The sequence below is a fragment of the Schistocerca piceifrons genome, chromosome X (assembly GCF_021461385.2).
Source record: "Schistocerca piceifrons isolate TAMUIC-IGC-003096 chromosome X, iqSchPice1.1, whole genome shotgun sequence".
Lineage (NCBI taxonomy): Eukaryota > Metazoa > Arthropoda > Insecta > Orthoptera > Acrididae > Schistocerca > Schistocerca piceifrons.
Genome location: NC_060149.1, coordinates 321210630 through 321237817, shown reverse-complemented (window position 1 = coordinate 321237817; position 27188 = coordinate 321210630). Strand labels below are relative to the sequence as shown.

The following is a 27188-nucleotide window of genomic DNA, read 5'->3' as shown; positions in this document are numbered from 1 at the left end:
TGGTTCTCAGATTGCACAATGCATCTTACAACTCAACACCCTGTTTTGCGTATTATCTGACTGCCTCACTTTCCTACAGCATTTGAGTCTAGTCGGTTGTCATCATTTGTGGAGAGGGGGAATTCCAGTGACTTCAGCAGGATATCTTGGTGGTAAATCTCCTGGTATATGAAAAGGAAGCCTCAAGGCCCAGTTTCGTATTTAATGTAGATGTATTATATGAAAGTCTTCAGAATTTCCCCATACCGCAGAAACATGTTCCAGCAGTGGACACGCTAAAGTCCTGTAGAGGACATATAGAGTGTGATGGTAGCATGGATTCTTGGTTCAGTGATGGGTAGAGAGCACGCGTTCGACCAGTTGACTCATTTGAATTTCTTGGATGTTCTTTTGCAACAATGATATCGAGATATCTTGCTGTCACTGACATGATTTACCCACCATTCATCCATAGTGGCGTCAGCTCAGCTGGAATTTTCCTCCAGGCAGAAACCATAGCTCGAAATCAGCACTGGACAGCATGGGCATTCGTGTTCCTAATGAATAAGGCCAAGTCATCAGCATAGAGTGTTAGATGGATATCGTCATTTTTAGGGACATACGATGTGGAAAGGGTGTGAAATACTGGCCTGAGAACAAATCCTTGAGGTAATGCAGCCAGGATGTGTCTTCGTGCTCTAATTCCCTGTCCGGTCTTCATGTGGAAGGCCCTGTCAACCAGTAGGATTGAAGAAGTAAAATGTGTTACACGGTGACCCCTGTTCCAATAGTTTAACCAAGAGCTCTCCGTACCACAGCGAGTCGAAGCCTTGGAGAGGTCCAGGTATACTGTGGTTAGTTATTCTCAGCAAGACGTCGAGAGTTTCCTCCACCAGTCTTAGTAGTTCCTGGGCTGTTGTGTGACCTCTTCTGAATCCGAACTGTAAACAGATGTTAAGCTTCAGCGTGGTGTAGTAGGTGCACATACTACAGTCACTCAAAGAGTTTTGAAAGTGCTGGTACGAGACTGACGGGTCTGTAGTTTGTTGGCAGGAGAGAATCCTTCCCTTCCTTGTGGATGGCCACTATATCTGCATGGTTCCATGTAGGTAGGATAGTGTTTACTGGGAGATACTTGTTACTTACTGGCAAGTGGAACTTCAGCGTAAAGGTAATGTATTTACTAAACCGCTATCGGCTACATACATTACGTAAGCACGTGAAGATACACTCCTGGAAATGGAAAAAAGAACACATTGACACCGGTGTGTCAGACCCACCATACTTGCTCCGGACACTGCGAGAGGGCTGTACAAGCAATGATCACACGCACGGCACAGCGGACACACCAGGAACCGCGGTGTTGGCCGTCGAATGGCGCTAGCTGCGCAGCATTTGTGCACCGCCGCCGTCAGTGTTAGCCAGTTTGCCGTGGCATACGGAGCTCCATCGCAGTCTTTAACACTGGTAGCATGCCGCGACAGCGTGGACGTGAACCGTATGTGCAGTTGACGGACTTTGAGCGAGGGCGTATAGTGGGCATGCGGGAGGCCGGGTGGACGTACCGCCGAATTGCTCAACACGTGGGGCGTGAGGTCTCCACAGTACATCGATGTTGTCGCCAGTGGCCGGTGGAAGGTGCACGTGCCCGTCGACCTGGGACCGGACTGCAGCGACGCACGGATGCACGCCAAGACCGTAGGATCCTACGCAGTGCCGTAGGGGACCGCACCGCCACTTCCCAGCAAATTAGGGACACTGTTGCTCCTGGGGTATCGGCGAGGACCATTCGCAACCGTCTCCATGAAGCTGGGCTACGGTCCCGCACACCGTTAGGCCGTCTTCCGCTCACGCCCCAACATCGTGCAGCCCGCCTCCAGTGGTGTCGCGACAGGCGTGAATGGAGGGACGAATGGAGACGTGTCGTCTTCAGCGATGAGAGTCGCTTCTGCCTTGGTGCCAATGATGGTCGTATGCGTGTTTGGCGCCGTGCAGGTGAGCGCCACAATCAGGACTGCATACGACCGAGGCACACAGGGCCAACACCCGGCATCATGGTGTGGGGAGCGATCTCCTACACTGGCCGTACACCACTGGTGATCGTCGAGGGGACACTGAATAGTGCACGGTACATCCAAACCGTCATCGAACCGATCGTTCTACCATTCCTAGACCGGCAAGGGAACTTGCTGTTCCAACAGGACAATGCACGTCCGCATGTATCCCGTGCCACCCAACGTGCTCTAGAAGGTGTAAGTCAACTACCCTGGCCAGCAAGATCTCCGGATCTGTCCCCCATTGAGCATGTTTGGGACTGGATGAAGCGTCATCTCACGCGGTCTGCACGTCCAGCACGAACGCTTGTCCAACTGAGGCGCCAGGTGGAAATGGCATGGCAAGCCGTTCCACAGGACTACATCCAGCATCTCTACGATCGTCTCCATGGGAGAATAGCAGCCTGCATTGCTGCGAAAGGTGGATATACACTGTACTAGTGCCGACATTGTGCATGCTCTGTTGCCTGTGTCTATGTGCCTGTGGTTCTGTCAGTGTGATCATGTGATGTATCTGACCCCAGGAATGTGTCAATAAAGTTTCCCCTTCCTGGGACAATGAATTCACGGTGTTCTTATTTCAATTTCCAGGAGTGTAGTTCCCTAATACAGTACTGTGTCCAGTTTCTTAATACAGTACTGTGTCCAAGACCAAGATCTGCTGGACCCTCCTCTCCATACTCATATCAAAATGCTAGATTTTAACTAGTTTCAATTTTTTGTGTTTGGGACATATTTTGGGGGATACTTGGTTTTCACTCAAAGATGATGGGCTGTAGTGTACAGCTGCATCATTACCCTATTTTACTGTTACTGTCCAAGTTACTATCTATGTAAGTTTACAAGTGTCACTGACTAGTATAATCTTCTTGTTTCAGGAGATCACTTCCGCTCTTCAAATGATTGGTTATCTCCAGAATATCACAAAAGAGCCACTTCACATAGATGGTGAAGTTTTCTGTAAGGCAGCAGCAGAAATCCAGAAAGTTCTGGTGTTCGCACTGAGGAACAGAAAGGTATTAACAATAAATTTTCATTGTCCACAGTCCAGTGTAAGTCTGTATTAATGATGTATTAAACTAAATCAAGATCAACAAACCATAATGCATTAGATTGTTTACGCCAGGCATGACCGTAGCACTTGCTTTAACCACGACTGACGTGTTTGTAACACACAGCAGCTTCTGTTGAAACGACTGACGATTTCCTTCAAACTAGTCATTACAGAGAACTTTACATATCCATAATATTGCACTCTTATCTTTAAATTGTCAGTCATGTTGTGTTTAGAGTCCTTTAGTATTTATAGTTACAATCTAGTTAATGGAAGCACTACGTTTGGCCAGTTACTGCGAATGTGAGAAGAAAAGGATACAAAGTGTTTTATTGATTCTTTGCGATATCGTCTCCTTTACTTCTCAGTGCAGCACTTTAGCTTCTGTACTCCCCAGTGGTGTCTGTATTTGTGATCTCTAATTCTTTAGAATGTCACAAGGAGCAGTTTTCTTTGAAAATTGTGTGTTATATGAACTTCAGATTTCACAATTAATCACAGAGTAATTCTGGGCAAAACGAGTTTACAACTATTCGGTACCTGATTTCTCTACGGTCATCCTCCGTTTCTCAAGGTCAATAATTTTATTTGCGACTAAGGAAGTATCTGCTTTTGTCCCCGGCGAACAGGGGATGAATACGTGTGGAGATAGTCTAATGCTTAGGATATTAGACTCACATTCTGCACGGCTGTGCATCAGATCGGCTTTACGTGCGACATAATTAAAGTGCAGTACAGCTCCGATAAGCTCGCGGCCCGCTTCACTCAGATCTTTTATGAGGCTCTCCTTGTGTTCTGTTTCCGATAGCCTCGACGCTCACGGGTCCTTCAAGTTAACCAACGTCGTTCTACTTTTATGAGTGCATAGTTCATGCTCACCGCCATTAAACTAGTTATACAGCGTGCACACAAACTGCATCGACATAGCAGTGCTGGTTGTACTAGTAGTGTTCAGCGTATTTTGAAATAAGGAACGTGTGGTCACCAGTGGCTCGCTACAGAATAATAATGTAAGTACGATTTATACCGTTAGTCACTTTTTCTGTGAAAATACCGTCCCAACAGAGAAAAATCGTGTAATATACAATCATAAAAACATACAACACAAAACACAGAAATAACAGCTTACAAGGACCACATGACAATCGGATATTTGTATTTTTTCTTAAATTCGTGGTACGTGATGTTCAAAACTCAAATATCAATTATCCAAAGTTTTTCATGTAACTCTCAAAAATTATCGAGAAACATCGACTTCGAAATTTTCCGAGTATAATTAATATTAAAGACAGGAATTGGTTCAAATGGCTCTGAGCACTATGGGACTCAACATCTGAGGTCATCAGTCCCCTAGAACTTAGAACTACTTAAACCTAACTAACGTAAGGGCATCACACACATCCATGCCCGAGGCAGGATTCGAACCTGCGACCGTAGCAGTCGCGCGGTTCCGGACTGAAGTGCCTAGAACCGCTCGACCACCGCGGCCGGCAAAGACGGGAATTAATTCAACAGTCTGTGTGGCCCTGTGGTAGAATGCTTGCATATCTTGTGGACAGTCTTGGTTCGATTCAAAATAGGAGCAAGTTCAAAGAACATTTCCGTGAAGTATAAGACACATAGAGGTGAAAAATGTTTCTTTAATTTAACTAGTTTTTATTAATAATAGATAAATAATTAAGAATTTATATTTGCAACGAAAACTGGAATAATGTGTGCGATATGTAATTAGAAACAAAAGACGTGCATTTTTCATTAAAATAACAATTACATATGCGTTAATTAGCATATATTTGATGAATTTTACATTTAAATGACGTCAGTAGTCAAAGTGAACAACAAAATACGAAACATTAATGACCAATACAAGAGTCGAATCAGCGATCCAACAGTTACCAATCTCGAGTGCAACCGATGTTTTTGCCACTTAATGTATTTTACACTTCACGGAAATGCTCATAGAGCATCCAACTTTGTTAAAAAATTCCATCTACCAGGAGTCGAATCTAGGCCTCCACACGGCAGGGGAGCATTTTACGACACAACAAGATTGCTTGTCGAAAAATCGACTTTATTCGGTGAATTAAAGAGGCCCAGAAAACTTCATAGTTGATTTTCTCAAGAATTTTTCAGAGTTGCATGGTACTGCTTTCGCTGACAGGTATTTCAGTTCTGACCTTCCAGTACCATTAATGTAAAAAAAAAAAATGCAAAACCCAGATTGCCGCGTGGTCCCGTTGTTAGTATAGTATAATTGTACCGCTCTTACATTGCATTCAGTGAACCAATGGCCAACTCTTAATCGGTAAACTTACCCATATTGCTGTGTATGACTGTTCATGTACAGTTACCACTGCCAGAAAAACAAACTCAAGACAGAACCGAGCAGTTCTGAATGCAAGTTCGAGGGCGAAGAGTAAAATAAGTTATTTGACATACAGTGTGTACTGCTATAGGGTTTTGTTTGTTTGGTAAGCAATGAGTCTACACTGAATGATTAAAGAGTAGTTTGCACATCACAGATTTATTGTACATTCTGTTATACACTATGTGATCAAAAGTATCCGGACACCTGGTTGAAAATGTCTTACAAGTTCGTGGCGCCCTCTATCAGTAATGCTAGAATTCAATATGGCGTTGGCCCACCCTTAGCCTTGATGACAGCTTCCACTCTCGTAGGTATACGTTGAGTCAGGTACTGGAAGGTTTCTTGGGGAATTAAAGCCCATTCTTCACGGAGTGCTGCACTGAGGAGAGGTATCGATGTGGGTCGGTAAGGCCTGGCACGAAGTCGGCGTTCCAAACCATCCCAGAGGTGTTCTATAGGATTCAGCTCAGGACTCTGTGCAGGCCAGTATATTACAGGGACGTTATTGTCGTGTAGCCACTCCGCCACAGGCCGTGCATTATGAACAGGTGCTCGATCGCGCTGAAAGATGCAATCGCCATCCCCGAATTGCTCTTCGACAGTGGGAACCAAGAAGGTGCTTAGAACATCAATGTAGACCTGTGCTGGGCTAGTGCCACTCAAAATAACAAGGGGTGCAAGCTCCCTCCATGAAAAGCATGCCACACCTTAACACCACCGCCCCCGAATTTTACTGATGCCACTACACACGCTGGCATATGACGTTCACCTAGCATTCGCCGCACCAACATCCTGCATCGGATCGCCACATTGTGTACCGTGATTCGTCACTCCACACAACGTTTTTCCACAGTTCAAGCGTTCAATGTTTACGCTCTTTACACCAAGCGAGGCGTCGTTTGACATTTACCGGCGTGATGTATGGCTTATGGGCAGCCGCTTGACCATGAAATTCAAGTTTTCTCACCTGCCACCTAACTGCCATAGTACTTGTAGTAGATCCTGATGCAGTGGGAATTCCTGTGTGATTGTCTGAATAGATGTCTGCCTATTACACATTACGACCCTCTTCAACTGTCGGCGGTCTCTGTCAGACAACAGACGAGGTCACCCTGTACGCTTTTGTGCTTTACGTGTCCCTTCACGTTTCCACTTCACTATCACATTAGAAGCAGTGGACCTAGCTATGATTTGGAGTGTGGAAATGTCGCGTACATACGTATTACACAAGTGACATCCAGTCACCTGGCCACGTTCGAAGTCCCTAAGTTCCGCGGAGCGCCACATTCTGCTCTCTCACGATGTCTAATGACTACTGAGGCCGCTGATATGGAGTACCTAGCAGTAGGTGACAGCACAACGCACCTAATAAGGAAAATGTATATTTTTGGGGGTGTCCTGGTACTTCTGACCACATAGTGTATTTTACTACACGTGACAAAAACAGAGTTCCGGCCTTAGCAACAGCAATGCAAAGAACTGCACTGAAGTGGCAAAAGTCATGGGATATCGATATACACCTATATAGATGGCGATAATATCGCGGACTCAAGATGTGAAAGAGCACTGCATTGGCAGAGTTGTCATTTATACCCATGTGATTCATGTGAAAAGGTTTCCGACGGGATTGTGGCCGCACGACGGGAATTAGCAGACTTTGAATGCGAAATGAGATAGAGGCATGAGACGTTCCATTTCGAAAATTATTAGGGAATTTAATATTCCGAGATCCTCAGTGCCAAGAGTGTGTCGAGAATATCACATTTTGGGCAATACATCACACCACGAACAAAGAAGAAGCCGACGGCCTTCACTTAACGACCGAGAGCAACGGCGTTTGCGTAGAGTTTTCAGTGCTAATAAACAAGCAACACTTTGTGGCATAACCCATAAATCAATGTGGGACGTACGACAAACGTATCCGCCAGGACAATGTGTCGAAATTTGACGTTAATGGACTGTGGTAGCAGACAACCTACACGAGTGGCTTTGCTAACAGCACATCGCCTACAATCTAATTTTTGGGCCCCTGACCATTTCGGTAGGATGCTACACTGGAAAACCGTGGCCTGGTCATGAGAGTCCCGATTTAAGTTGGTAAGAGCTATGGGTAGGGTTCGAGTGAGGCGTAGACTCAACGAAGCCATGGGCCTAGGCTGTTAACAAGGTATTGTGCAAGCTGGTGGTGGGTCCATAATGGTGTGAGCTGTGTTTGCATAGAATGGACTGGGTTATTTGGTCCATATGAACCGACCATTGACTGGAAATGGCTACGTTCGGCTATGTGGACACCATCTGCAGCCATTCACGTACTTCATGTTCCCAAACAGCAATGTAATTTTTATGGGTGAGAATGCGCCATGTCATCAGACCACAAGTGTTCGCGATTGGTTTGAAGAACATTCTGGACAACTCAGAATCACCCGATACGAATCCCATGGAACATTTATGGGACATAATCGAGAGGTCAGTTTGTACACCAAATCCTGCATTTGCAACACATTCAAAATTATGGACGGCTGCACTACTCTGGGCAAAAGGAGGTTTGACACAATATTAATAGGTATCCCACGACTTTTTTCCCTTCAGTGTAAAGTAGTAAGGGTACCACACACTGAATCAGATTTCACTGTTGACACTCGATGTGTTGACTACCAAATATGCAACACCAGCACCCATCCGGCAGTTCAAGGGAACTGGTGTTTTACCGTTCTACCGGCTCGTGTAACGACCGCTGAGCCGGCCAGAGTGTCCGAGAGGTTCTAGGCGCCTCAGTCTGGAATTCGCCTATGGTAGTCAATAAGCAACTGTACTGTCGGAGCTCGGTAGCAATCTTACCGGGTCCACATGCACATGCATCAAACGCGCCGTTGGTGTGTCGAAGGTAACTAAAAGTGCTGAGACATACCTGTCAATCTTGCTCCGCTGACAACTCTCAATGGATTGTGCACATTGATTGCAATTCCTTTTGATGCCCGACTAAATCATCTTGGCCACCAACTTGACTCTCGTCATGACATCAGAATGCGCTACATTATGGAAGGCTTTCAATACCTGACGCTGAAACTCTTGTCATATATATGGACGCAAGATATTGTGAACCACGTCGCACCACAACGTTGCTTGTAGTTCAGGCATATAAATTTGCATTAGGTTCAGTACGGATTTTTCTGCTCAAGGAGTACCGTACTGTCTTAGCCATTGAATGAGCTGTCTGAGGTATAATTCGCGTTGTTCCATTGAGATGGAGAACATGTCATCCATGTCGTGTACGAGCCAAGGAGGGAAATCAGGACACAATTAATTAGAGTGAAACAGGAATACTTTAGTAAATAAGAAACAACTTAACTTTCATAGACTGCCCCCTGTGGCAATTCACAATTATGCATGGTTGTTTGATACTTGGTGGCCGAAGACTAGCAGCCAAATATCAACTATGCTGCTAAGTAACGATGGTCTGACAAGTCCACCCCACCATAGCGCACTGTTCAGAATCAGAGAGCAAGACAGAACTCTAATGCACAGTAGTACAGTGAACACTGCTAAGAGCTGTATGTTGGTGTACAACAAGAACTATTTCACTCACCAACCTGACAATAGCACTCTGACTGACTCCACAACAGTAACACTCTGAGACACACTGTAGCGAGGTGACTCCCAGAACACTAGAACCTCTTATCTACTGCAGCCGTTCTTGGAACAATGGTGCGGTGGTGCATAAGAACTCAAAGGGCTGTGGCCAGAGGCCCACTTGGATTGGCCCCACCGTGGACGATGCACTGGCTTGCAGCCATCTTTGCGGTGGATGACGTCTCGCTGTGAACGTCGATGTTGATGAAGGTGACACAACTTGGTGGACAACACATGTGCAGGTTTTGTATACCGCCTGGAAAGCGGCGCGTGGGTCTGTTCCTGAAATCTAACAAAGAGGCCGAATGAAAGGAAGCGAGTAGGAGCAGGTGAGGTAAAGCTTTCAGTGCTGCAAGTAAAATAAAAGTGGTTTTACTGTCGTACAAACATATGCAAACATGTTACATAACTTTAGGTGATGAGCACACAGGCGTGCAGTCAAAGTCCAGATAAGAAAGTCTCAATAGCAAGCTAGCCTAAAGCGGTGGTTCCTGGCCGCCTGCTCTTCATGAACCGGGCGAAAGTGGAGCGGAGCTCGTAGAGCTGCACAGCGTCGGCTAGACGGCGCTATCGTCGGTGTAGATCGTCCGCTCTCGTAGTGCCAACCTACGCTGTGGTATTGGAACTATAGATACCACTTCCCTCCCCCCTGAAACGGCGCACCGTCGTTGAGTAGGGCTTCCGATGGTAGCAACTGAGGGGGCGGACAGCAGAACTGCTCGCGATGGGGCGAGGAAAACGCCGTGTTGAAAACCTGCCCAGGACGCGCTCGGATGAGGAGGCAGAGCAACAACCTCCTTGGGCGACAGCGACAGCAGCGGCGGCGGCGGCGGCGGCGGCGGCGTGACGGCAGCCTCAGCGTCCATCAGTTCTGGCACCGCGGAGGAACACAGCTACAGCGGCAGCAGCGAAGGCGGCGGCCGAACGTGGGGCCATGGCGGTTGCGAGAGGCGCCCACCCGACGCAGGACACCAGACCGGCGGCGGCGGCGGCTGGAGCGCCCTCGGCGGAGGCGAGAGCGGCGGAGGCGCCATCGGTGGAGTCGTGGGCTAAGGCGGCGGAAGTCGCAAAGTATCCAGTTCTGCCAGAAAAGAACCAACGGCAGTAAACCAAGGAGGTCACAAACACATCTGATTCCGGTGTCGCTTGACAGTGCCGGAGGGACCAGAAATTACAAATATGGCGCGGCCAAGCTGGCAAAGAATGCGCCCCTGTTCCCATCGCTGCCTGCCAGAGAAAACGCGATAGAACACCAAAGCATGCGGTGTCAAGCCGGAACGAGGCGAAGCAGCGGGTGCCCGCAGCGGTGGGTGCAGTAGCTGCAGGAGCGACCGATGGGCGCAGCCATGTAGGAATTCCGTTGGGGAACCGGTGCCGCGCCGCTGGGAGCGATAGGAAGCAAGGAGAGTACAGAGCGCGCGCTCACGAGAGTGCGTGGCGCGCAACTTGCTCATCTGTGACTTAAATGTACACACAAAGCGTTCAGCCTCGCCGTTCGACTGGTGGTGGAACGGGGCTGAGGTAGACAGCGAATGCCATTAGCAGCACAGAACGTTTCAAACTTGGAGGACACAAATTGGGGGCCATTGTCGGAGACAATAACTTCAGGAAGACCATCAATGCAAAAAATATACATCAAAGTCTGAATAGTACTGGCAGATGTAGTAGAAGGCATAGGCACAACAAAAAGGACAGTTGCTGTACGCATCAGTAACTATCAACCAGCTGGTGTCCTAGAAAGGACCCGCAAAATCAACATGAACGCGCTGCCAAGGCGCAGTAGGAGTCAGCCACGCAAAGAAGCGCTGATGGGGAGCAGACTGATGCTCCGCACAAGAGCGACAATTAGCAAGCAAATTGTCAATTTGTTTATCAATGCCGACCCGAGTGCAGTGACAACGCGCTAATTGCTTTGTCCGCACTATACCTGAACCGTGATTTATTTTCAAAGAATATTCTTAAGAATTTATTTTATTTACTAACGATTCATCAAGAACATTAACACATTTAATCACACTATGTAAGCATGGAAGTAGTTGCCAGGGAGTAACTGATGAAATCATAACCAAATTCCTTTTAACAAATGGGAACTTTATTCACATTAATAGTGCTTAAAAGCTTTTTTTAAAAGAAACAGATTTAAAATTATAGTCAGAAAACAGCCTCTAACTATCAAAGTTACAATTTATTCAGAGGCAGAAAGAAACAAGTTTTGACTGTATGAGCTTTCGGGCAGAGGACCTTGCCGCTCCCTTTTGACACAGCCATAGTTACGATCGCTCACAACCGCCTCTGAAAGACTACACTGGTGCAAATCTGCAACACACCAGATTACTTTAAACTAAGAGTTTTAACAATTTACACACGCACACAAACTATGCACCCCCCGTAGGAGGGATGGAAATGGTACAAAACACTAACAATTAAAATATTAACCGTGCCACCGAAGGTGCAACTTGATTTTAACTTCTAAGAAAAGTCTTACGGTGAAAGGGTGGCAACTTTATATACTGACATGATCATTTAATTAAAAGCCCATGAAATGCAATCTTATATAAAATTCTACAAGGTTGGCCAAACAATACTTATGATGCTCTACAGTACACATATACCGCCTCTCAAGATCATAGGGAATAATATCAAAGTTTCCAAAGATCAAAACATATTTCAGGTATTAGGCCATTACACTCCAAGCAATAAATTCGTTAACACACCAAATCCGACAAACATGATAGAGGCAGCTACTAACGTACGGTAGATTGATAGGGAGATTACCGAATAACCCGAACCGCAGGTTGCTCTAACCCACCCCTACTCCACAAGGGAAAAACCGACCACCCAATTTATAAACAACCACCCTCCCGCGGGTGGGCAAACGGAGAAGAATGTTGGGACGACCCCAATGCAAAACGGCTGGTGACCTCACCAAGAAAACAAGTAGAATTTAATAAGAGTAAATCAAACAACATATCACCAATCACTTAACTTCTAATAAACTGCGATTTCTCGAGAAGACCTGGCGCAGCACCCCCAAATCGCTCTCCCGAACCGTCCGCTGCCAGCCACTTCAACGGACGCAGGAAGGCGCGCCGGTCTCCCCTCTCACGGCGTCGCAGCTCGCACCGGCCAGACTTACGTCGTGGGTTGACTCCTGCTGTTCTCGTGTCGACCGCGAAGTCACTACCCCTCGCTATACGCCGCAGCCCACTGGACTCACGTGGCGACCTCACATACTCCGACGCTCAAGACGGTCCGACCAACCGATCGATCCAACCGCCAATGACCATTGCCTGAGCAAACTCGAGCAGACTGGCGGCCTAACGCGCAGACTCAGATGCATGAACTAAGCCCCGACCGGGCGACCACTCGCTGAGTTCTCTTACTGGCGGAGTGGAAAGACACTCATTTTGCCGGCTTTAAAGGTTGATCCGAACGACAGACATACTAGCACTCCGAACGACAGATAGCCACTAACTGCCTAAGAAATGCGGACGAGAGACAGACTAGCAAGCTGGAGACGAGAGACTGACCCCATGGCGAGCTCATAGCGCCCCTCAAATGCACGTGAACAGGCAACCTTTCCCCTTTCCCACCAGAGGGAGACACCAAAGCTGCGATTGCCACAGCGGCGCCACCGCCAGAAACGGAGGGCGACTGCTTCACACTACGCACTGTGGCGGGCTCTTCAAAACAGCAATTTTTACCACGGCTCAATACCACAATGACCAGCGTGCAGTAATCAGAGGATTTCCGACTACAATGAACGAGGTACAACCACACGAGACTGATTATTGTCAGTTCGTAACAAAATAACACCGTGGTGTACAGACAAGTTGTGACGTTGCGCAAAGTAACGTCAAACAAGGGGATCACGAATCTGCTTAGCAGACGGAGGCCATTGAGTACAAACATACTGTAAAAGAATCAGCAAAGGCGCATCGGCGGCTGTCGCGGAAGCAATGCGACGAAAATCCGCCGGAAAACCATCAGCGAAATCCCTATCTTGCGAATCAATGAACATGCAAGATAATTCGGAAGAATCAAACACTTCGTCAAGACCAGTAGGCAGATGAGACAGACTATCGGCATTTCCATGCTGGGCCGTAGGCAAAATCAAAATTTCGTAATTGTAGTTAGACAAAAATAAAGACCAACATCGTAGCTTTTGTGCAGCACAGGCTGCAACGTCAAAGGCTTATGGTCGGTGACCAAATAGAACTTGCGACCTTACAACAAATCATGAAACTTGGCCACTCCATAGACAATAGCTAAAGCTTCATTCTAGATTTGAGAATAGTTTTGCTGAGCAGAATTGAGCAACTTAGGCGCAGAAGCGATTGGGTGATCGACAGAATTAATGTGGTGCAAGAGAACCACTTCGATGCCGTGAGAAGATGCATCGACAGCCAAATCAACTGGTTTGAAGGGATCGAAAGGAATCAAACAGCGATCACTCAACAATTCAGATTTGAGCTTGTGGAAAGCAGCGTCACATTCCAAAGACCAAACAAAAGGAACGTTCTTACACCTAAAGCGATGCAAAGGTGCTGCAATCTGCGCTGCATTGGGGATAAACCGAACATAATACGTAATTTTGCCCAACACAGACTGAAGTTCTTACAGGTTCCTGGGTGCTGGCAAGTCTCTAATCGCACTGAGATGTGACGGCGAGGGGCGGATACTCTGTCCGTTAATCATATGTCCTAAATACTGAATCTCAGTTTGAAAAAAATTGCCCTTTTCTCTGTAACACTTGAGTCCTGCCTGCAAAAGTACGGTAAAAAAGGCACGCAAATTCTGCAAATGTTCGTCAGGGGTGCGATCTGATATGGCAATATCGTCCAGATAATTGGAACAACCAGGGACAGCGGCACACAACTGCTGCATTAAGACTGAAAAATAGCAGGAGCCAAAGCACAACCGAACGGAAGGTGGCGACACTTGAACAATCCAAGGTGGGTGTTGATCACAAAATAGCACTGTGACTGTTCGTCGAGCGGAATCTGAAAGTATGTGTCCAGCAAGTCAATCATGGAAAAGAATTTTCTCGTACCATGCTTATGAAAAATGTCTTCAGGACATGATAAGGGAAACGTAGCGACCACTGTCTGGGGATTTACTGTAGACTTAAAGTCAGCACAAATATGGAGATGACCGTTTGGTTTTTTCACACACACTATAGGCGAAGCCCAGTGTGAAGCAGAAACAGGTTCAATGACACCACTGTTTTTCAAATGCTTAAGTTTGGCAGCTACGGTGTCGTGCAGTGCTTGCGATACCAGGCGTGCGCGCTGGAAAATAGGCATGGCATTATCTTTAACTACAACATGCGCTGCTAAGTCTGTGGCACAACCAAGGCCATCAGAAAAGAGTTCACCAAATCATCGCATAGTGCGGCAACACAGTCTGCATGGTCACTAGCGTTGATGTAAAATATACTGACCTGAATTGCGAGGCCAAAAAGTTCAAATGTGTTAATGCCAAAAATGTTCGTAGCATCACTAGAGCGGAGCACATGGCAGGATACTGTACGTGTCGTTGCACCATATATGGCTTGCAAACTACACACGCAGAGCACTGATTTTTCCTGTACAGTAAATGCAGTCAGCGTGGAATGTGAACAACGAAGTGGGAGCGAACCAAGCCAGTCATAAGTTGATCTGTTCAGTAAAGAAACTGATGTACCAGTGTCCAACTGCATGCGAACAGAACGTCCACAAATGTTCACAGTCACAAAAAGTTTCCTCGCACCACGCTAAATGAGAGAGGAAGCGTCTGGCAAAACTTGTTTATTCACGCGACGAGCTGTAGAAGCACGTGAAGCAGAAGGCTGTGAATAAATGACGTTAACGTCCATAGGCTGATGTGAATCATGATCACGGTGGTTTCCGTTGCAGCGACGCCCACGCGAGTCATGCGAACGGGAGACAGGTTGTGAATTAGAGTTTCTCTTACTACACACAGCTTGCATATGTCCTTTCTTATTACAAAAATAACACTGTGCTTCACGGGATGTGCAACTGTCCCGTGAGTTGGCACGAAAACAGTCCGGACATGATTTCAGTTTCTTAGTGGGTGCCAGGCTTGAAACTTGTTTACTTGTGCACGAGCGGCGCAGCGTGGATCGCTGTCCAAGTCCACTGAGCTGTCACGCCTCCGTCATTCGCTTTTCGGCCCGTCCCCAATGGTGTCGTGTGCCACTGCGCTGGAAACACTGTTTTCCAGATTGTTTGGAATGGCCTCAACTTTATCTGCTAGAACGCTGAAAGGCATCTCAGTGTTTACCACCAAAACTGTGCGAATGTAAAGAGGTAGCCTCTAAAGCCATAGTATGCGAATAGAATTCTCAGACAGCAAATCGTTTCCTTCCATTGTCGTAAGGCCCTTCAAAACTGCTTGGGGGACTTATCCCCTAATTTTCATCACCTATAATAACTTTTGAGCCCGAAACTCTGGCATCAATGCCAATAGTCGAATTATACAATCTTTTAATGCTACTCTTCTTCAGCATGCACAGTTTGAGTTCCGTTGAAGTGAGCAACTATGCAATGAAATCTGACCACGCTATCCCTGATGCCGTGCTGTTCAAAAATGCTTTCGGCCTGCATAAACCTCAATTCTGGTCTTGTCGGCCAGAATGGTGGCAATTTTATGTGGCTGATTCCCACCTTCTTTGCTGTGTGAGGTACTCTGTTTGACAGAGGTAATCTGATTCATCATTTGTCGGATTTCCTTCGGTTTGCTGCATGTTTTGTGTGCTCGACGGCGGATGCTCATATTTGTAGCCGTTGCTTGCAGCGGAGGTTGACGTCTTTGATCCTGCATTGCCGAACGTTCCGAATTAACGTCGAACTCACTTCACGGGGTTAGCACCATAGGATTTTGTTTGTTTGGTTAGCTATGACTCTATACTGAATGTTTCGAGACTGGTTAGCACATCTCACGTTTATTGCACTTTCAGTTATGTTTAACAACACGTGAGAAAAACAGAGTACTGTCCTTAGCAAAAACAACACAAAGAACTAGGAAAGATGCCACACAGCAAATCAGATTTCATTGTTCACACTCGATTCGTCAACTGAAGAGGTCGCTATAATGCCGACATTAACACTGTTGTACAGGTATTTTCACTCTACCAAATACAAAGATGAATGGGAGAAGAAATCAAATGAAGCGTAATTAGTCTGTGACAAGCCACCGAAGACCGTGGGTCTCTCATATCAAAATACTCATAATTCTCCGCTCTAGAACTGGGTGCTGTGTTGTCCCCACGTTTTGCATCGTCGTAACTGATATGAAAATCGTCTCCAATACGCTATCGAATTGCTTTTCCGTTACTGAGAGGGCTCAATGGGCACGACTCTAAAGCCAATGAATTGAAATTTAAAAAATACTCACAAAATATCCCTCAACAAGCTCCAATTTTGTTGATGGATTCCCGGTTCACCCAGTACACGCGGTGTATGCGGTGGCAGAAATAGTATTTTGGAACATTCTATCAGTTGCCTATATTGGAAAGGATATAACAAACCCAGACTTTATTAGTCCTTATACTGTCAGTTATATGTATATATATATATATATATATATATATATATATATATATATATATATAGTTTAGAAAAAATGTTTCTCATATGGTTCAGATCATTTGTAACATTTAACACCACTTTCTGCTTTTAGAGGCATAATTTGAGATCAGGTTTTTTTTCTGTATAGGTGCTGGTGGTTTTTGTTTCGTGCCAGCTAGGACAATTTCCGTCTTATACATCACAGTATTAGCCCCTGCAGATGATCTTAACAAATAAAGTGACACATTCTGAAATACAGTAACGTCTTTGCCATTTATATCAACACCACAAACCAATTGAAAGTTAACAGTAATTTGCAACACGAGGAAGAACGTGCTAAATTTAGATTCATTCTATAAACTAATTACCTATGTTACTTCAAATTGTTTAATGTATTATACCACAAAACGATCTATAACCTCACTCAGGAGTTTATAGCAACGATAGATTAATCATAGGTATAGAGGATAAATTTTTATTATTACGGAACGTATTATTTTTAGCTCGTCGTTTATGAGTCATGTGCAAGAGGCCTCCATAAGTTTCTGACAAGAAATGACAACAATTTTAGCTAAATTTCGTATTATTCGAGATATTCTTCGATAAATTTACAACAGATATTTAAACACAGTGTCCTGAAACACTTCGAAACAGTAGCTGCCCAACTGCATCGAGAGCAGCGGGGTTCTGTGTCATATCGTAACTTGCGTCATTCAATCTGACAGTTAGTTCGATTCTGATTGCAATCTGACTAATGTACACCACGCTCTTGACATACCCGCAGAGATAGCATCAAGGCTCGTTCAATCAGATGCACGTGCTAGCCACATACAGGTTCTACTGATCTGTCCAATGTCCCCCAGAGCTGACAGCTGAGATCGCGCATCAGAATTGAAACTGTCTCTGGAACCGTTATGCTAGAATCGGAAGCTATTGCAGTTAGTAGTTTTTGCTGAGTTCATCTGTGCTTTAACTTTTCCAGTAGTTAAAATAGCATACACGACCGAAGTAGACTTCGTCACTGAATAATACGTGTGTTCGTGTGTATAAAACAGGATCATTAGCTTTGTAATGAAGGTAGGAGTACGTTATACACCTGTACCACTTTCACAAAGTATAGGCTCCAGCACCTCTCGATTTCGCACCTCCTATAGAAATGATGCAGTAGTTTCTTCTTTAAAAAGTTAATGATGCTACCTCCCGCGCACAGATGTTATTGATTTGCACATAAATCCTGCTTTGCTCTTATAAGTTATTTTAACTATCGGAAAGTTAAAGCATATGGTTTCAAAAGTGTGTAATGTTCTTACGTAACCTATTCCCATAGCAACAATACTGATTAGAGCTTCATTATTATAGCAACATATGGAGGTTTTCTGCCAATACATAGTTCTCGTATTACAATTATACAGTTCAGGGTGATTATTCTCTTTTTCTGGAAGACATATTCAAGTACAGTGAAGGTATATTTGTTCTAGGACACCGATTTTCACAGAAACAACTAGCGTCTCTTCCATTGCCCATCTCCCCACCATAGAACATAATTCATCTACATCTACATGATTACTCCGCAATTCACATTTAAGTGCTTGGCAGAGGGTTCATCGAACCACCATCATACTATCTCTCTACCATTCCACTCCCGAACAGCGCGCGGGAAAAACGAACACCTAAACCTTTCTGTTCGAGCTCTGATTTCTCTTATTTTATTTTGATGATCATTCCTACCTATGTAGGCTGGGCTCAACAAAATATTTTAGCATTCGGAAGAGAAAGTTGGTGACTGAAATTTCGTAAATAGATCTCGCCGCAAAACGTCTTTGCTTTAATGACTTCCATCCCAACTCGCGTATCATATCTGCCACTCTCTCTCCCCTATTACGTGATAATACAAAACGTGCTGCCCTTTTTTGCACCCTTTCGATGTCCTCCGTCAATCCCACCTGGTAAGGATCCCACACCGCGCAGCAATATTCTAACAGAGGACGAACGAGTGTAGTGTAAGCTGTCTCTTTAGTGGACTTGTTGCATCTTCTAAGTGTCCTGCCAATGAAACGCAACCTTTGGCTCGCCTTCCCCACAATATTATCTATGTGGTCTTTCCAACTGACGTTGTTCGTAATTTTAACACCCAGGTAGTTAGTTGAATTGACAGCCTTGAGAATTGTACTATTTATCGATTAATCGAATTCCAACGGATTTCTTTTGGAACTCATGTGGATCACCTCGCACTTTTCGTTATTTAGCGTCAACTGCCACCTGCCACATCATACAGCAATCTTCTCTAAATCGCTTTGCAACTGATACTGGTCTTCGGATGACCTTACTACACGGTAAATTACAGCATCATCTGCGAACAACCTAAGAGAACTGCTCAGATTGTCACCCAGGTCATTTATACAGATCAGGAACAGCAGAGGTCCCAGGACGCTTCCCTGGTGAACACCTGATATCACTTCAGTTTTACTCGATGATTTGCCGTCTATTACTACGAACTGCGACCTTCCTGACAGGAAATCACGAATCCAGTCGCAATACAGACGATACCCCATAGGCCCGCAGCTTGATTAGAAGTCGCTTGTGAGGAACGGTGTCAAAAGCTTTCCGGAAATCTAGAAATACGGAATCAACTTGAGATCCCCTGTCGATAGCGGCCATTGCTTTGTGCGAATAAAGAGCTAGCTGCGTTGCACAAGAACGATGTTTCCTGAAACCACGCTGATTACATATCAATAAATCGTTCCCTTCGAGGTATAATGTTTGAATACAGTATATGCTCCAAAACCCTACTGCAAACCGACATCAATGATATAGGTCTGTAGTTCGATGGATTACTCTTACGACCCTTCTTAAACACTGGTGCGACCTGCGCAATTTTCCAATCTGTAGGTACCGATCTATCGGTGAGCTAGCAGTTGTATATGATTGCTAAGTAGGGAGCTATTGTATCAGCGTAATCTGAAAGGAACCTAATTGGTATACAATCTGGACCTGAAGACTTGCCCGTATCAAGCGATTTGAGTTGCTTCGCAACCCCTAAGGTATCTACTTCTAAGAAACTCATGCTAGCAGCTGTTCGTGTTTCAAATTCTGGAATATTCCATTCGTCTTCCCTGGTGAAGGAATTTCGGAAAACTGCGTTCAATAACTCCGCTTTAGCGGCACAGTCGTCAGTAAGAGTACCATCGGCACTGCGCGGCGAAGGTATTGACTGCGTCTTGCCGCTTGTGTACTTTACATACGACCACAATTTCTTCGGATTTTCTACCAAATTTCGAGACAATGTTTCGTTGTGGAACCCATTAAAGGCATCTCGCATTGAAGTCCGTGCTAAATTTCGCGCGTCTGTAAATTTTAGCCAATTATTGCAGTGAGTTCAAAAATAGCAGTCCACACGGAACCCAGAACCTCTCATGTACCCAGTAACAGTAACAACACACAAGACACACTGAAAGCTTTAGAGCAGAAAAACAGCTAATTAAGTACTGACAATAGTGTGTTGCCATTCAAGATCAGTCCTCTTTAATAATGAAATGGCTCATAAATGACAGGTTAAAATGTCTGTGTTCCTTATTATGAACCAGCGAGATGAGGCGTAGTCTTTCTGAAAGTTTATCGTTGAGGTTTCGAAACACCTTCGTATACGAAAAGCACAGGATTCCGTAACTACAGAGCGAATATGAAGCAAAGTTATTGAGACGTGTACGATGAAAGTAAAAGTACGTAGATAACTGTGATTTCCATAAAGGGCAATTTTCATAGATAGCAATGTTTCCTAATTGAAGCTTCCATTTGACAGGAAATTGTTAATCAATACTTTTTCTTCTGCCGTGTAGTTTCGTGCCTTATACACGGTCAATGTTCCTGGTAAGTTTCTCCAATTTAACTCTATCCTGTGTGTTACCGTCCTTCAATTATTTCTCGCTTCTGACCTCTCTAACACAGTCAGTCCACTTTTTCTTTGGTCTTTCTCTGTCCCTGGAACCTTCTCCTACCTCTACATCAGTCTTTTTCGACTATGCGTCTCTTCTCAGGGCATGTTCATACCGCTGGGCCCCTTATCTCTGAAGCTCCTTGGAACCTCAATAACTTTTAAGCCACTTTACAGTCTCTGTGTTTTACAGTGCACTGTGCAATGTCCTTCAGACATACACGCAAGTCTGAAGGACATTGCATAGTACACTGTGAAACAGACGAACTGCAGAATAGTATTACATGCCTAAACACGCCATGACGATAATAAATAATTGAAATTTATTCCTGGAGTTCAGCGTAACTGTAATAGGTATAGATGTGCTACTTAATTTGACATATGAAAATCTCTGCCAGACTAGGATTCGAACCCGTATTTCCCACTTATCACGAGCGATTGCCTCATCACTTAGGCTATCCGAGAACGCTACCCGGACCGATTCAAACTTCCACATGTCACACGCCTACATATTATTACAGATTATTAATTCATTTACACAATCGCACATCTCGTGATTCCCGTGCGGGTCAAATCTATATATATATATATATATATATATATATATATATATATATATATATATAAAGCGAAGAAGGGCCGGTAACGAAAATGACATCGAGAGTCTGTGACTTGTCATTGTCTTGGTTCGAAAATCTGTATGGTAATCACGAGATGTGCGAGTGCGGGCAAATGAATTAATAATCTATGAGAGAATAAATAGATAGGTATGTGACATATGGAAATTTGTGTCAGTCCAGGTAACGTGCTCGGATAGTCTAAGTGGTAAGGCGATTGCTCGCAATAAGCAGGAAATCCGTGTTAGGTTCCCGGTCAGCCACAAATTTTCATATGTTACTAATAAACTGTGTAGCTGAAGTCTACTCGTATTCCCAACTGCGAATACATTTCTTCTTTTAAACTTCCAAGGATTTTTCAATTCAGTTTACTGTTAATTCCGCTGACGCCGCACATCCATCTCAAGATCTTCGTCTCATCTACAAACAGCCTCCTGTACTGTTTTTTAGCAGTAGGCAATGTCTACACTCCGTGCAGCAAATCAGATATCACGAGTTTCTTATACAGTCTTCCTTTGGTTTTGACCTTCAGATTTCTGTCAACAATTTTAAAAATTCCTTTCCATTTCCTGTATCCAGTTTACACCCTGGGATCTATCTTAGGACCCAGGTTTCCTTTACTTGCCACAGTTCACCTGAGGTACTTAAAAAAATCTATTCCCTTTGAAATCTCCCCGTTGATTAAGACTGTTCTACATTTCTCGCTCCCCACACACACCGACATTCGTTTTCACTTTACCCTCTGTTCTCCAATTCCCGTCTCCAGTCCTCCATATTATCTGGTTGCTAATGCTGCACCAAACGATATCATTTGCAAGCATCATGTTTCACAGGGCTTAGTATCTAATGCTCTATAGCAGAATATACATAATTAAATTAACTATGTGAGGACTGGTGGAAGATTCCTGATGCAAATCAGCTCTAACTGGTACCCATTCTGTCAAGTCTACATTGCTTTTTACCCTCGTTCTTGCTTTGTCATACGTGTCCTGTTTGAGGCGTACATACTTTCCAGGCACTACCTTCTTTATCATACCTCTCTAAATTTCCTGCGCTGACGCTGTCTAACGCTTAGTCTTGATAGATTAAGACCTCTGGTATTTCCTGGTTTCTTTCTCGATGTTTTTCCGTAAAACTTGCCGATTGCGAAGATCTTTGGTTCACCGAAGCTGATCTCCCTAAAACATTAAAACTGTGTAACTGACCATGACTCCAACCCCGTCAGTTATTCCACTGTGATAACGCTATACCTGCTCAGTATTATGTATATGCCTTACTGCCCACCTCAAAATACCAGTCTTCTATAGTTGAACGTCGTCCCTGAAAGCCAAGCCTTGGTGCGGCAAGCAACTTTATTCTATCAGGACTGTAAATGTCTCATGTTACGAATCTGAACCTTTTCTATCAGCAAACAGGTCTAAAGTTTGGTTCTTTCTCCTTTACAGATTGCAGAGAGCATGGTGTTGGTGATCAGCAACCTCATGAATGTGAACGAAAGCGTCCTTCAAACGGCAGACGCTAATGGGACAGTGTCACAGAGTATAGTGAAGCTCGTAGATAAGTACACCAGTTACGCACTTCTTGGTCAGCACGACAGGATTGCTATTACAACCGACAACATGATAGTCAATGTACTCGACGTGGGATTACAAACGACGAGCCAAATTCACAATGTCACATTCGTCTTCACATCGTCAGCTGCCGCCAGCCCAACATTATACAGTGACGCCAACACCACCAGTTCTGTAAGTGTATAAATATGTTACATATTCTTCATGTCATATCAGCACATTCTAATTGTCAACCACGATGGCTGCTTTGCTTCTAACACACTAATGGGAGAAGAATGGTTTGTTTTCTCCTTATTTACCTCAACTATAATTAAGAAAATTACACGCTGACAAATCATTTTGGAAAATTTTCGCTGGCTTTGCGTTACTATTGGGACAACTTATGATCATTTCACTCTGCATTGTTGCCACATGTATCCAAGATAGCGGCGATGACGACATCCAAGATGGCTTCGTGTAGATTTGCCAACAGCGATTGACGTCATCTAATATGGCGGCCATGACGTCATTCAAGATGGCGGGAAGTTTGAATTTTGGCAGGAAAGTGCCATGCCCCCTACCCCAGAAAATCGGCTCGAAGTTCAAATTCAAACAGGATAATGAACCACATCTCGGTTATCTCTACTAAGCAAAGAAAATAGCGGGAAGAAAGGTCACTTGGGCTAAACTAAGTCCCCCGACCGGCACATCATCCTACGAACTGGCGCCAAATTTGAATTTTGATGGGAAGATAGGTAAGCCAAGTTTGTCTTCTCTCTCTCACACACATGTTTAAAGAGGGATACGGGGCGCGTGTATGGCCAGCAAGTGAGACAGATGACGTCACAGCCCCCAGCCAGCACGTTCATAGTCGTGCCACACAGTCTTCTGCAAATATCCTAACCAAACTAACTGAACACATGTTACACCCACATCGCTCATCTGATGCATCAGTTACGTAAGTACTTAATTCCAATTCAATCATAATTATATTCAATAACTGAATGTACCATTTCTATATTCAATGATCAAATTGGAAGTTCCACATTTTGCCACTACGACCACAGTGTTCTTTCATGATGTAGCACCCCCCACCCCTAGAATGCTGCTCTCCTACTGGCAACTGCATTAGTCACGTGATTCAACTTCATAGAGCCAAGGACTTGGAATCAATTTTCGAGAATGCCGCAATTATCGCCAATGCCACACCTCCCTGGACTTGGAATGAAATAGTTAAAGTCTCCACCACGATTTTCAACAGACCGCCACGTCCCCCTACCAGCCCATGTTGTCCGGCTAACGTGCACTACGTGCACTAAGGTGCATAGTGCATTACGTAATACTAGATGGTGGGTCGAGATGGCGGGAAAAAGACTCTCTCTATTATAGACATAAATTTTTATTTTGCAATCAATCTCTCCACCACGATATATAGACTCCAATTGACCTAGTACACATTATTGCCAACAGAGGGTACTTTCATTCCTCCTGTGACCTAATCCAAGATGCTGGTCTGCAGGTGTAAAATGACGCAAAAATGACTCAGACTGCGGTGGGCTGCAGGGGAGAGTAAGGAAGGAGTGCTCTCTATTTACTTTTGAACATTTTATTTAGGGATGGAGTATATTTATCATACTGATGCAAAACACTCACCATGTTGTGCTTGGGGTCACAATACACAGTCTGTAGACACAAACAACTCCTAATTTTCCCAAATAATTTCAGTACAGACCTGCAGACTGCTCCTAAATAATACATCACAGTTACTTGTAGACACGTTCAGTACTCGTAAACTGGCCAAATAGCGCATGGCGCAGCCCACAGGCCCCCTCACAAAAGAATGTAAACAACGTACGCAGACACCGCCCCCTCCCCACTAGAGCACATAGGAGGAAGCGGCAACCCTTGCAAAGTGACGCGACCATCAGCTGTCAAACTACACACAGGTGCCTTCAGGTATGAGGCGGCAACATCCCTTTTCATGCTTGACACCAGAGAAATTCCTATCGCAATACGTGGTCATATAGACGCCGATGATGGCGCGGTCGGATGGGAGCGAAGACTTATTTACAAAGCGAGGACACTCCAAGCTGAGCCGCACGCGTGTGGTCGACGCAGCCGACGTGAATGGGCGGGAATGCAGACGCGAGCCGCCGCCGGACGCAGGTGAAAGCGGCTTCTATTTTCGAGTACACATTTACTGTTATATACCGACGTCACACAACTCCAAGGCGCAGACCCCATACGCGAGACAACTCAAGGTGGCACTTGTCTTTACCGCTGATGATAGAATAGAGCAGCCTGCTCTCCCCCTAACGGAACATACAAGATGAGTACCCGCCCCAGCATCACTGACACATTACTGCGAAACTTCTGCATGGCGACTCGCCATCTAAAATGATCCCAATGTTATTCTTACATCACATAAAAAAAATGAGCCAAGTCGACCTCTCGGGAATTGTATTGTGTCCCAGAAATAGTTAACGCTAGCACGGAAATTCTTACCCTAACACAACCTGTGTACGAATATAACGCCGAATGCACTCTTCCCAGCGCTCCTAACATCATACCCTTCCTGCTTTCAACACACGCGGATCGTACGGCGGATAGCATAACACGTCACACATCGGTTTTTTTTAAATAAGACAGTTACCACATAAGCAAAGTGGAAGAGTTTTCCCGTGTTGGCGTAGCTCTCCAAACTACAGTCCGTAGGTGGTTCACGAGCTCTACATTCATACTCGTCTCTCACACTGACGGAATAGCTCATGATTCTGCTTTCCATTTCGACTGATTCCTCATATTGCACTCATGTACACGATCGCTGTTTCGGCGCTATTCACCCCAGAAGTTACTGTCCATCTACCAAAACTTTTTCCCCAACTGAAACAAGCAATGTGAGTCAATAATTATGTGTTAACCAAAGCACGGATGGAATGGAAAACACAACATCCATGTACTGTAATAATAAGCATCACATTTGATAGCGCGAACAATTTTACAGTAACTTCAACACCAGCCAGTGATGTAACAACATCTTCCCCCAATTTCAGCATCATAGTTAAACCACTCCTTCTTCACTTTGCGGGTATCAGTGCAAATGTGGATAGATGACTGTGCAGTACATCCATTCAGTGTTAATTCTTGAACACATAAATCATCAAAGTATATGAGACAGCACTCCACAATTTCTGTCACCTCGAGCATAGTGTTTAATTTACGATCTATCTCTCTGCGTATGGGAGTCACAGAGCATTCTCACTGTCTTAGGGAAGAATTAGAGAGTGAAAGACTCTCCTCACATTGTCATTGACAAACCATTAGCGAATTAATCTGGAACCGAGTAGAAGAAGACCGCTACACTCCACCTCTCGTGAATTAATGGAGCTTTACGAGTCCTCACCCATCTCGAGATGCATCCATGTCGAGGAGCTTAGCACTCCTTATTGATGTATAGTAACAGATTTGAAAGTGCCGTGATGTAACAGCAGAAACATAAGAAGAACAAGAAAGGAATGATTTTTATAGGCGATGGAGCTCAACCCATTATTACGTAGTTGTCGTGGTTAGTGTGGCTTACGTTGTGTAAAATCTGTATATATTGCATTGTAAAGTTAATATGGTTTATATTATGACATGACTAGAGAAGCTATACAAATCCTGAGACGTTGACTTTTTTTTATTTTACAAAGCCATGTGCTGTAACAATAACATTGGGAACGTTTTAGATGGCGAGTCGCCACGCAGAAGTTTCGCAGTGAGGTGTCAGTGATGCTGGGGCGGGTACTCATCTTGTATGTTCCGTTAGGGGGAGAGCAGGCCGTGCTATTCTGTCATCAGCGGTAAAGACAAGTGCTACCTTGAGTTGTTTCGCGTATGGGGTCTGCGCCTTGGAGTTGTGTGACGTCGGTATATAACAGTAAATGTGTACTCGAAAATAGAAGCCGCTTTCACCTGCGTCCGGCGGCGGCTCGCATCTGCACTCCCGCCCATTCACGTCGGCCACGTCAACCACACACGCGTGCGGCTCAGCTTGGAGTGTCCTCGCTCTGTAAATAAGTCTTCGCTCCCGTCCGATCGCATCATCATCGGCGCCTAGGTGACCACGTATTGCGACAGGAATTTCACTGGTGTCAAATATGAAAAGGGATGTTGCCGCCTCATACCTGAAGGCACCTGTGTGTAGTTTGACAGCTGACGGTCATGTCACTTGGCAGGTTTTGCTGCTAACCTCCTGTGTGCTCTAGTGGAGAGGGGGCAGTGTTTGTGTACGTTGTTTGTATTATTTTACGAGCGGGCCTGTGGGCTGCGCCATGCGCTGTTTGGCCAGTTTACGAGTACTGAGCGTGTCTACACGTAATTGTGCAGCATTATTTAGGAGCAGTCTTCAGGTCTGTACTGAAATTATTTGGGAAAATTAGGAGTTGTTTCTGT

The 27188-nt window shown here is 44.9% G+C and overlaps 1 protein-coding gene across 1 annotated transcript in view; it reads left to right on the top strand.

Annotated features, from left to right (window-relative positions):
* The window catches only part of LOC124722337, a 433578-nt gene that overhangs the window by 300133 nt on the left and 106257 nt on the right, over window positions 1-27188 (top strand). Inside the window, exons 10-11 of the mRNA XM_047247512.1 lie at window positions 2912-3049; window positions 22650-22949. Of these exons, the coding sequence (XP_047103468.1) occupies window positions 2912-3049; window positions 22650-22949 (438 nt within the window). The remainder of the gene's footprint in view (window positions 1-2911; window positions 3050-22649; window positions 22950-27188) is intronic.